A 12,737-nucleotide genomic window follows, 5' to 3' on the forward strand; every position below is an offset into this window, starting at 1 on the left:
CGCCAGAGAGCTACACGGACATCCTCACCACTCCCGGGGCCAGCTGCTGTCCACAGGGTCCAGACAGCAGTGGCCTCAGTCCCCATCGACCACAGCCCACCCGCATCTGTTCTCTCCCCGAGGCTCCTCTCCGCAAGAGTCCTGCTCATCTGGACCCATCCTCACCCAAGGATGGCACTTCCCTGAAATCTAGGGCCTGGAATCGCTGCAGGAAGACCTGCTCTGGGAAAGAAAAGGCTGCAGGGAGAAGCCTGGGGCAGCTGGCTCACGATTCAGATCTGATGCTGCCAGGAAGGACAGCAGAGGCTGCTGGACCTGCGATGCAGAGCCCTGGGCACCAGGGGGCACCACCACAGCCACTGCTACACTACCATGGTGAGCCCGTTTCTCTCAGGGCTAAAGAAAGGATGTTGCGATTGCAGTTAAGCTCTGGTCTTTTTTGATGCCAGGGTAAAACCTCTCCCACAGTCCTCCAGATGCCCAACCTTCTGTGTCCTGTGAGTTTCATGTGCAAAGGGACCAGGTTCTGGGCAGGGCTGCAGTGAGGCACAACTGGAGGGCACGCCCACTGTGCTGTACACCAACAGCTCCACTTGAACAGAGCAACACGAAGGCCCAGGCTCCAGTGGGACAAAGAATTCTTTTTGAGGCTTCTCAAGAAGAACAGTTGCCAGCTGCCTTCCTTTCCTTCCTTAGAGCCCATCCCAGTGATGCAGCCCCCAAACTGAAGAGTTCTCCATAAAGTAGAGAAATCTACCCTGAGAAACTCCAACTGTTTCTTGCCTTCTTAACAATATCAGTGACAAAACCACTTTCCTAATGAACCCGGTCTGAACCAGAGGCCTGTACAGGATCTCTGGGAGGCCCCGGGAGCCATGGTGCAGCATTCCGCGCCTGCCAACCACACAGAGTCCTTGGCCTGAACCCTCCCATCCTGGTCCCTCAGGGCTGGAGCTCAGGCTTCTCTGGCAGCCCCCGACCACCCATCTGCCACAGAGAAGGGCAGAAGGTTTCCAGGGCAAGAGGAGGGTCCTGGCTCCAGGGTGTGGAGGCAAGGGGAAAGAACCTAGCACCTCCACTCACCTCTGCTGTCCACATAATGCTGCAATCTCTATGCTGAGTGTGTCTTCTATTGGGAAACGGGAATGAGCATGCTAACTTTCAGTTCAGAGGTCCTGGGGGAACCAGGGAAGCTATTTTCACACCCAGTGGTGTGGAGAGGGGCCTTCAGCTGAAATTGCAGCACAGGGCTCCGGGGTTCCTGGTGCTGGACGGTTGCCAGTGCCGTGTCTTACTGAGGAAGACGGTGGATGCTATGGGCCTAACAGGTAGGTTTCAGATCAAGGTCAGTGTGAAGGACGTGACTGAAAGTCTTTGCATCCATTTTATCCGCCTGAATAAATATCCCCTAAAGGGCTAATGGGCTCCCAGCTCTGTTAACTTTCAAGGTTATTAGAGAAAATTTTCTGATGCCTGAGTCATCAAACACAGAGGAGGGAACATGGGGAGGAGTAGAAACTAGTTAGGGATAGGAAAAAGGTGCAAAAGAAGGGAAAGTGACTCAGGCTGGAAGAAACAGTTGACCATCTTTTACCTTCAAGAGGTAAAAGTCTAAATAAAACTCACTTTCCCCGTAGGCGGTTTCTGTGCATTGCCAATTGGGCCGGCTGCTTTAGTGACTGCGTTAGGTTCAGGCTTTCGAGCTGGAGCAGCTGACTCTGTTTTTTTCTCTACTTTGGCCTGGATGGAGATAAAGGGAGGGCAAATTTCAAACCAAGAGGATAACAGCCCAAATGCTATGAAGGGAAGAAGGCTGAAGGGGACTTGAATCCAGGCCAGGCCACCATGCAGAAGCAGGTCACCCTTGCTCCTAGAAAGAAAAACAACCATTTGCCAGGGCAGACCAAGCTGGAGGGAGAGGGGTTGCAAAACAGTCTTGAGATACAAGGAAGAGATCAAGACACCATTCGTGGAGAAGAGGCAGGAAGAAGGGATAAATATGAGTGTGTACCGCGGGTTTCAAATCACAGTCCACCCCTCCCCTGGGCCCCATGTTCTGATGCGCTCCAAGCAAGCTGCCGTGGTCACAGGAAGCCAGTGTTGATGACGGGAAGTGTCACACCCTCAGGTATGTTGGAACAGAAAATACTTTCATCACCAGACTGAGTTATTCAGCTCCCCACCAAGAGCTGTAGCAAGTTTTGCGCCATGCACGCATAAGAAGAGCACAGAAGTCGGGAAAGGCCATCAACACACAGCGCAACACCTGGCTGCGTACGCCAGAGCTACACTCTTGGCACAAGCAACCCTAAGGCCCTCATCCCATTTTCCATAAACGCCCTCCAACAGAACAAGAATTCTGTCTCATTTTGGACCCTCTTCAATTTTTTCAGCAGCTCTGGATTGAAGCAATTTAAATGTCCTACTCTGAGTAAGGGGAGGCAGTGGCAGCAAGCGGTTTAAGCACTAGAGAATGATGCAGGAGATGAGGAGGTTACTGCTCCAGAAACTGAGCCTGGACTCTTGCCACCACCTTTTCACACACAGAAGCCCCACTGTTGCTAACAGGTAAATAATTCTGGGGTGGATGCACTCAGAAAGTCCTTCAAGTGAAGAGCGTGGTTCTCCACCATGACACTCTACCGCAGTCCTTTTGTTTAGGAAAGCCAGGGATAGAAGAAAGTCACCCTGGCCACAAGAGGACACTAGTCCTCATCCAGACAGACTCTTCAGCCAAGACACAGCTCAGGGAACAAAGAGGCAGCCCATCTTCTGCCTAGCCTGCGCGAGAAGGAACAGAATGGACCAGGTTCCTGCCCAATGTCTCTCACCTATGCAAGACTCAGAGGCATTCTCTGTTTCGTAAATAAAGCAGAACCCTTTGCCTCCAAACAAAAATGTAAGCCTAAACCCCAATATGCAGACTAGGAGAGGAGAAGAGAAAGCCTGAGCTAAGCCCACTTGCATCCTCTTGCTGGGAGGTGGAGCCCAGGCTGAAACTCCCTGACCCTGAACCCACTGTCCTGACTGTCCCCTGCATGGTGGGGCCCCTTGGGCTGATGCAAGAACATGCCTGGGAACAGTGCTTAGATGTGGCAGAGGATGAAGCAGGGGCCAGCATGCCAGGGACCCAAGCTCCCTGGACTCACCCGGCCTCCTCCAGGCTGGTGCTTGATGTTTTCAGTGGAGCCAACCTTGGAGCGGACATTTTTCAGATCAGGGGCAGAAGCATTGGGAGCCGCGCGGCCCAGCCTCGGGGCAGAGGAGCTGGGCTTGGCTGCTGTGGGCTTCTTGTCCGCAGGAGGAGTCCCGGAGGGCCGGGGAGGCGTGGCTGTGGGCTTGGCTCTGCTGGGAGCCCCTGCTGGGGGTGCTGTCCCAGGGACAGTGGTGCTCTTCTTCACAGAACTTGTGGTGGTGCTCTTTGGGCGACTCAAGTCAGCTGCTCAGGGAGGAACAAGAGATAACACATGTTCAGGGGAGAAGGCAAAGGGAGCCTTAAAGCCAAGGAAGACGTGGGGTTTAAATGTGGATTCCACAACATGGGGAATGGGTCTTACCTGGTGCAGACTTTGTAGCCATCTTCTTGATCTCTGCAGGTTTCCCCTCAGTCTTGATTGCTACACAAATATACACTTTTTAATACCATGTTTAAATAAGATGATCCACAGAACGGTTCATCCTAAACTGAGATTCATGCATTCGTTCAACAATGACTGAATCATTTGAGTCAGGGGCTGTGTTAGGCTCTGGGAACAGACTGGTAAGTGAGACAGTCAAGTAGAGATGCGCCCAGATGGAGCATCCAAGGCCAGGCACTTAGTCATTTCTATGGTCTTGACAATGCTTCCACGTGGCCTTTCTTTAAATGGCCTATTTCTTATTACAAAAGACCATGAACACAAAGTGCTGGGTACTGTGGAATTATGAAGAAAGGAACAGTAAATTCTACCTGGCAATTCATGAGAGTTCCCTTCACTCAGGATTCTTCTGGATACACATAGCTGCTAACTTCACATGGAGATCGAGGCTCCACTTTTCAATGGGCCCATGAAAGACTGGTTCCCAAGTCCTTCTATCTATCTAGACAGCTGTCTGGAGCTGTCTAGAGTCAAGCCATTGGTTTCCATGGGAGGGACATTCAGTACTCACCAGTGGGCCTCTTGGGCAAGGGTGTGGACAGGTTCCTACTGGTTGACCCAGGTGAAGAAAGAGTCGCAGTTGCTGGGGCTTTGGGAACAGCCTGGGTGCTCTTGGAGCCAGGTTTGACAGCTGGGGCAGAGGCTGGCTTGGATGGAGAGACCCGCTTCTCAGGAATCTTTGCCTCTGCAACAGGCTGTCAAAAGTGGGAAAGTGGCAATAAGAGCGGTAGGTCAGGAACAGCCCCAGAAAGTCATGCCAAAGGATGGTTCCATATAAGCAGATATCAGAAAACAAGAGAACAGTGGGCTTGGCAGCTACTAATAGGAAATATGTGGCTCTAAGATCAAAGTCCTCCAGACAACATAGGAAATGGCCGTGTAGGGTGCCTTGTGATTGGAATCAGGAAACAGGGAGTCAAACCTCAGTCCAACCTGAACCAGTGAGGATGAACAGCCCTAGAGATACACCACACTAGAAACTGTGTCTGCTTCAGGATCCACTGCATTAAATACTGATGCATTTAACGTAGTAATACTTGACCCGAAAGTAAACGAAATTATAAAAAATTACAAATGTTTAGTCCAATCCAGCTATTCTGTGGGCTAAGATGCACCCAGTGAATTCTGAACAGGATGGGGCAGCAGATGGAGACTGCATTGGCCAAATCAATCAGGTCAGAAGCCTAAGCTCCAGCCCCAGGCAGCTCCCGACTCACGTGTGCTCTTGGGCAAATCACTGAGCCTTTCTGGGCTTGATTCCCTTATCTGGACAAAGGAGGGCAGAACAGAGGATCACTAAGGATCAGCTCCATTAGGGACTGGAGGATGAGAATTCTGTAAGAGCATAGGGACAAGTGGGAAGGGGCAGGTGGAGGGTGTGGGCCTGACAACCAGACGGCAAGAGGAGGCTCATGCCAGAGCTCTGACTGAATGCCAAAGGGAAAAGCCCCTCAGGCACAGACACAGGCATGTGGGTCACTCCAGCTCCTCTTCCATGGAAGCTGGGCACACTATCACTACCAAGAAAGGGAAGGAATCAATACAGGCTGGCGTCTACAGGAACACAAGATGGACAGACCTACCATGTTACTCAAGAGAGTAAGCCAAGCCAAAGACACAGTGGACCTGTCTCTTATACTCCAAGAGAAATGGCCATACAGAGGGCAAGATGTGGGTGGAGATAAGGACATTGCTTAAATGAAAAATCAGCTAAGGAGGTTCTCAGAAATTAAGGGTTGGCATTGATTTAGAGAAAATCTAACCCTAATGACCATTGCTACAAATGAAGGGCCCAAGCATCATGTAAAGAACCTAAGGTTGGAATCAGGGAAATGGTTCAACTACCAGCTCTGTCTAGAAAAAGTCATGGGTTCTGCGGAGGGGCACTCCTCCTCTATTTGCTCTAAAATGTTAAGGACTAAACCAGGGGCTTTCTGGCAGCTCTTTTCAATTTTCAATACAGTCAGTCAGAATAATTGAGTGGGGTCTTATATTTTGCTAGTAACAGTAACAATGATAAAATAATTCAGAAAAAGGTTACAAGGGATAGAAATCTCTGAAAGACATGACATTCTTCAGGCTGCTTTTGGCCTCAGTGAGCTGCAGAACTGGCCTGCTCTCAGAGTTACTCTCCTGATTTCTCAACTTTTATTTTCTCCTCTGTCAGACTGACAGATCTGAATAGTTTTATCCCCTTTGTTTCTGTAAATCTTTCTACCAAAATAAGGAAAAAACTAGATTTCATTAGGCTTTAGTTTTTATCCATCTCTCAAAATATCTAAACATCTGTATCTTTTCTAAAAGATAAAGAGGAGTATTGATAGAGGCCCTGAGCACAAGCACTGGAATTAGACCCAAGTTCAAATACAGGTTCCTCTGCTTACCTGCCCTCCATATCACGGGTTTCTGAGAGAATTAAAGGAGTTAATGTCTATAAAGAAATCTGTACAGTACGCTCCGTTTTTGTTATTGTTATAGAGTGAATTTCACCAGATGGATTTCACCTGTTCCTTCCCATGGCCTCTGTCTCCCTCAGGATTTGCTGCTAAGAAAGTGTCAGGGTGAAGCTGCTGCCACGGCTCCAGCCACTCTCCCTCTGCCCCCTTATTCAAATAAATTGTTTTCTAAAGATCAGGAAAAGCATTCAACTTGGTAAACAAGGATCAGGAAGTATTCCGAGATTTTCTCATTCCTAGTCTATACTAGGGTTTCTCAGTTTCTTGGCCACAGTTTCAACCTAGCCTACGATTCATAGGTTCCACCAGTTTTATGTACTAGATTAAATTAAAAACACAATCATTTTAACATGGTAAGCTACTCCCCATCATGAATTTGAAGAGTAACATCAGGCTGACCTAAGGCCATTCTCAAAGAGAACAAGATGTTAAGAAAAGGCGCCACAGAGTCCACCCACCCTCTCTTCCCATACCAATCCTGTGAAGGTAAGGTTGTTCTGAACTGCCCAGTTTCTAAGCAGTAATGTGTGGGTGACCTGGAAAACTGAAAAACTTCAGAAGGAGCCCAGGGAGAAGAAGCCTAATGCCAAGCGCAAGTAAATTATCACATGATGCTGGAATCTGCGGAGATAAGCTGGAAGAGCTAATCACAATCAGCTAATGGAGGAAATTCACCTCTGCAGGATGATTAAGAAGAAAGACAAAGAACTGAATCTGATTGAGAATCTGATGTCAGAATTATACCAAAAGTGAGTATGTGATTGGCATGAGGAGTAGAGGAAACTGGTTAACAAGTATTGAAATAGATGAAGAGTAAGGAGAAGCTGGGAGAAAGGAGGAGTGGAAGCAGAGGCAATTTTGCCTCCAACCAGGGCAGAGAAAGGCACAAAGCGAAAAAGATGGCGGGGACTTCCCTGGTGGTCCAATGGTTAAGACCCTGCACTTCTGATACAAGACAAGTGGGTTTGACCTCTGGTCAGGGAACTAAGATCCCACAGGATGTGCAGTGGCCAAAAAAGGTTAAAAAAAAAATGTAGAAAAGGCCTTCAAATGTCATGGCTGCGTCATGGGTGCCCAAAGTGATTTGAATTAACTTTTCCCCATTTCCCTTTCCTTTCCCTAGCCCCCAGCCTAATTCCATGTCTGGAAGCTACAGCGCCTAACTATCTGATGCTGGGAAGGGAGAACTTTTCCCTGGCACAGTGCTCAGGTGACTACTTACCTTGGGCTTCGTGTCTTTTGAAGGTAAGGTGGAAGGCCTGGCAGTGGCAGCAGCAGGGCGTTTGGGTGGGGCAGCTGGTACTGAGCCTGAAGCAAGGCTCATGGGTTTTTTATTCGACCCACCAAAGGTGGTGGGAGCTGTCTGCTTAGGGAGAGAAGTGGGCTGTGTTTTGGCTTTCGATGTTGAAGTCTTTGCAGGTTGAGTAGTGGCCAAAGGCTTTAAGTTGATTTGTTTTTGTTTTTTTTTTAAAGGGCAACATCAAACACACAGACAAGAATAAAAACAAATTAAAAAAAAGTATAAATTGCACAATTCAAAGTAAAACTATAAGCAATGAGGAAAGATGCAACTGAAAATTAGCATTCCTTTCTTCTGAGCTCAGTAAATAGTGGAAAGATGGCAGGATGAGCATAAAGAAAACTGGAAATTATTTCTTAATGACAGTGTCACAAATTCCAGTAGTTGCACATCTCAAGATTTAAATTCAGTAATAACTTTAAACAATTAACTAACTTTTGAAGGTTGAAATAATTCTGTGAAGAAAGTCACCAGCAGGTGATTAAGCTATTTACTATCTGTAACTCTGTGATGTAATATCAACCACACTAAAATGAGCATTTATACTTTAAAATAACCATCTGGAGCTACATTCCACCTTAAAAATCTGTGCTCCTTTTTCATGAAGAAAGACTTCAGAATGGATTTCTGAATAATTCTGTAATTCCCTTTATTGGTGTTGTTAAAGGAAGCAGAAATATCTAGAGAACAAATATTCAAGATAATAGGGTCAAAAGCAGAGATTTAAGGGTTTGAGTTAGGCCACCATGATAAAATGGGAATATAAAATATTTTCTAAGCATGTTTGAACTTGAAGAAGGAGAACACATTATTAGCTCAGAAAAAAGTAATTTCACTTGCATAATCCAAACAATAATAGCAGAAGGTAGTTTTAAAAAATTACAGCAGTAGAAGACAACCCACCATTCTTGCACTTACCTTTGTTTTCTTCTCTGGGCTTGGTGGGAGCTCCTTGTTTGGAGGGGCGGTGATGTCATTTCCAGACACGCTTCCGGTAGGTTGTCCTTCTTCTGGTTTGGCTATTCCTAAAGGGGGGAAAGTTATGCCAAACAAATGTTTTTAACACTCATTGCGAAGATGCAAGTCTTTGCAGTGACACACCACTAACTAGCACTTCATCCTGAGAAAATCCACAGAACTGTGCTGCTGAAAGTGGACAAGACTCCCCGGTTTCCCTCATTGTGATGAAGGGCAGTTTTAGATTCCAGGCCGTCCCTGTGGAGAAGCAACCTAACTAGGATTTGCACAAATGATCAATGGAAGGAAATGGCCCTTGAAGTTTGGTTTCCCTTCTCTGGAGACTGGCAAAGGCGTTCTGTCACCCTACCACTAACTCCCAGAGCAACAGGGGACAAAAACACTTCTACTGGAGTTTATCTCTTGGAATAAAGGGTGCTGAGAGATGGGATAAGAGCCAGATGATCATCCAGTGTTCTCCCTTTACTTCCTTTCCCTGCAAAGCACCACTTTATGGAGGATGTGAGATGAACCTGATCTGGTTCTAGCGGTGACCCAGATTTCCAATAAGGCTGAGGAGACCCGTGCAATCAGATCCAGGGCCAGAAATAAAGTCTATGGCCTAAGGCTAAGCTCTGCAGCACCACTGTGGGGAGGTGACTCCAGATTTCAATAACTTACACCAGAAACCATTTAAATACCATGAAACTTGTAACTTGGGTGTGGGGAGACCGTTCCAACTAGCACAATCTCTGATGCTGCTGCTGCTAAGTCGCTTTAGTCGTGTCCGACTCTGTGCGACCCCATAGACGGCAGCCCACCGAACTCCCCCAACCCTGGGATTCTCTAGGGAAGAACACTGGAGTGGGTTGCCATTTCCTTCTCCAGCGCATGAAAGTGAAAAGTCAAAGTGAAGTCGCTCAGTCGTGTCCGACTCTTAGCAACCCCATGGTCTGCAGCCTACCAGGCTCCTCTGTCCATGGGATTTTCCAGGCAAGAGTACTGGAGTGGGGTGCCAATGCCTTCTCCAAGCACAATCTCTAGATGCCACAAAAGATAAGTTGGAGTATAGAAAAATAAAAAGGCTCAATGTGCCCCAAACAACAAGAAGAGTCAAAAGGCAAATGATAAACAGGAAAAAAGTATTGAACTTTGCATCAAATACACAGAGCTTATTATGTTTACTCCTACAGATCAGTAACTGCTATAAAGGCCAACAACGTACTAGAAAAATGGCCAAAAGAATATGAACACAATTTACAGAAAAAGAATACAAATCACTTTGGATTTGTATTTGAAAATATGAAAAGATATCCAATCTTTAAGAGAAATGAGATGTAATTTCCAATCTAATATTTGTTAAAAGTCCTAAAATTTGAATGTAGCTGCTAGAGAGAATATGAAGATATACATGGCTGGCAAGTGTGTGAAGCGTACAACTCATATGCAGGGCAATCTAGCAGAGCCTCTGAAAATTCCAAGTGCAGGTAAATTCTAATTCAGAAGTATAGTTCCTGAACATTTATCTTAGAGATATATTCACATACCTGCCAAATAGCAAATTTGCAAGATTTTCCCCCAGAGCATTATTTCTAAAGGCAAAGCAATGAAACTACCTAGAAGTCTATTAACTGAAAACTAGTTAAAGCATATGGCAGAAATATCAACATAACCTCTGAATCTGAAACTGGTTCAGAATCTGAATCTGATTGATAGGGAACAATCTCTTCTAAGCAAAAAGCAAAGCAAAGCACATAACTGTAGGTATAACACGAGACAATACACTTCTATTGCAAATATACTTGTGCATGCATTTAAAAATTTGGAAGGATCATGATGAAACAAAACAATGGTGATTTAATTCTGAGATGGGACAAAACTAGAGAGGCTATATATTAAACCTTTTTACTTTGAAGTACTGATTCACAGGAAGTTACAAAGAAATGTACAGAGAGGTTCTATGCACTGTTCACCGGGTTTCCCCCAAAGACATCCTGCGTAACTACAAGACACTCTCAAAACTGGAAAGCTGATACTGGTGCAATCCACAGAGCTTCTCAGATCTGTCCAGCTCTACATGCATGCATTCGTGTGTGTGTGCATGTAAACAGTTCTGTGCAACTTTATCACATATGCAGCTTTATGTAACCACTACTAAGAATCAAAACGGATTAATTGTTCCACCACCAAGAGCGCCCTCATGTTACCCTTTTTATTTTTTTAATGGCCACCCCACCCCACTCTCCCTTTCCAATCCCTTAATCTCTGGCAGCTACTCATCTGCTGGCCATCTCTAAAATACTATTTCAGGAATGTCGCCTAAGTGGAATCAGGCAATGCACTACTTTTCGTACCTGGCCTCTTTCACTCTGCACAGTGCTTCTGAGCTGCGTCCATGTTGTACATTGTAAGTCCACGGTATGGCTGTACCACAGTTTAGCTCTTTGTCTACTGTAGGACATTTCGGTTGGCTTCTGGCTCTTTGCTATTTAGGAATTTTATTACAGGATTTTGAATAAAAAAGTTTCTGTGTTACTATATGGAAATGCAGTACAGTTTCTGACATGTTCATGGGGGTATCCTGTGACCTTGATAAACTAATTAGGTCTGGGGGTGCTATTTCCCGGTAGGGACGGGGCGGGGGGGTTTCCTTGCATGTGGGTGGACTAGGCCTGCAGTGCGGCCAGGTGTGAAGGGAGGCCCTGATGACCTCTGCTGACACTGTACCTCCAAGAGGACTGAGCCCATCCCTCTTCCTGGAAATGGGTAGGGAAATAGGGCTTCTCCTTTCTGGGTCTTTTGGCAAAAGAGAGCAGGTCTTTCATTCTTTCTTTTTGTCTTTTCTTCTTTATTTGCCCCTTAAAAAAAAAAAAGTCTATGCTTGTTGGTGATTCCAGGTTGAAGATACTCTCCAGTACCCAGACCAGGACACATGGGAGGGTCTTCCTCAAACCTGAGCCCTACCCAGCCTGCCCTCTCCCTTCTATCTTTCACATTCCTTTTCTGATTATCTGGTACATTCTTTCTAGAGTATTTAGCTGTATTTACAACGGTGAGCATGAAAAACTGAATCAATGTCACTTTCTCTTGGTAGGAGATTTTCTTAAGAATAGCATTTTGTACTTTTTGATGTTTGAAACCATATATATTTCTAGTCAAAATGGAACTTTGTTACTTTTAAAAATATGAAAAAAGAAAACCACTCCCACTATGTAAGGTATTGGTAACGTCTTTGTTCTATAGCCAGCTAAAAGAGGATCCCACCAAACGTGTGACTTGCTATCACTGGCCCCAGACCACCACGAACATTTTTCAATAAGCACAGGGTTTTTCAGCAAACAACATAAACACTTCATGAAATCTCACTGCAATGAAACAACCACACAACATTTCAACTTGCACCACTACCCAAATGTCCCCACAGTTCCACAAAGAATGTTCAAAAGGAAGACATAACTGCTCCACAAAACTGCTCACTTCTGATGGACCTTTCCCTCATTTGTATTAACACATGCCGGAAAACACAGGCTCCACATCACAGCACCATCTTCAGTTCCTCCCTGCCCATGGCCCCGTCTCGCTCTCATCCCCCACACCCAGTTTTCCGTCCAGGTGACTTCACCTATGTTATACTTCCCCTATCTCGGCAGTTCCCCTTGTACTACTACACGAATCCCACTGTCATCAAGGGAATTTTTTTCCTTCAAAACCTCTAACTTCCAGTTTATCTTATTTATTGAGAACAGGTAAACTACTCAAAGCCAGCTTTTGGCCACTGTATTTACTGTCACAGGCAGGCAAGCAGGATAGCTTTTTGAACATGGGAGTAATGTTTAAACATCTTACAGGACAAATAAGTTTGGGTTCCATACAAACTTTTAGATTTGTTATCCCATTATTTCTTGCTCATATGTACAGATGGCTTTGGCATGTTTGGTCAACCTACAACCTTCTCCAGAGGAGCCCCAGATGAAGTGGGCTGCTCAAAATGGCCAACACTGGTGAAGGCAGCTTTGGAACCTGGCAAAGAGGTGACCAGACCAAGCAGAGACAATAAGATATATTTACTCATTCTTTCCCTAAAAGAAAGAAGATATGAAAACTATAGTCAAGTAACCTTGGGTTCCTGAGATGTGAAGTGGCATAAAGTAGGGCAGAGAACCCCAAACCATGGCAACCAATGTCCTGTGCAGACCAGAGCCACAAAGGAAGCAAAAAGTAAGACAGTAGAGAATAGTCTCCAGAGGGGAAGAGAATGGAATGCATGTTTAGAGGGGAGCAGAGGTCCTCAGAGAGACACACGATGGCTGTAGCCAATCTACATTTCCTGCAATTAGATTCCCTGAGATTGCCTGTCAGTAAATACCTGTTTATAAACTAGAGTTC

At 45.8% G+C, this 12,737-nt stretch overlaps 1 protein-coding gene across 19 annotated transcripts in view; it reads right to left on the reverse strand.

Moving 5' to 3' along the window:
* The window catches only part of MAP4 (microtubule associated protein 4), a 100,585-nt gene that overhangs the window by 9,886 nt on the left and 77,962 nt on the right, over positions 1-12,737 (reverse strand). For 8 of the 19 annotated variants that reach the window (XM_040246864.1, XM_040246863.1, XM_040246860.1 and 5 more), the window contains 6 exons: positions 8,313-8,419; positions 7,317-7,532; positions 4,150-4,333; positions 3,558-3,617; positions 3,150-3,439; positions 1,627-1,740 (listed from right to left, as the gene is read on the reverse strand). In XM_040246864.1, the coding sequence (XP_040102798.1) occupies positions 1,627-1,740; positions 3,150-3,439; positions 3,558-3,617; positions 4,150-4,333; positions 7,317-7,532; positions 8,313-8,419 (971 nt within the window). The remainder of the gene's footprint in view (positions 1-1,626; positions 1,741-3,149; positions 3,440-3,557; positions 3,618-4,149; positions 4,334-7,316; positions 7,533-8,312; positions 8,420-12,737) is intronic. The other 11 variants (XM_040246867.1, XM_040246866.1, XM_040246865.1 and 8 more) reach the window with 4 other exon arrangements.

This window comes from Oryx dammah, unplaced genomic scaffold, assembly GCF_014754425.2.
Source record: "Oryx dammah isolate SB20612 unplaced genomic scaffold, SCBI_Odam_1.1 HiC_scaffold_9, whole genome shotgun sequence".
Classification (NCBI taxonomy): Eukaryota; Metazoa; Chordata; class Mammalia; order Artiodactyla; family Bovidae; genus Oryx; species Oryx dammah.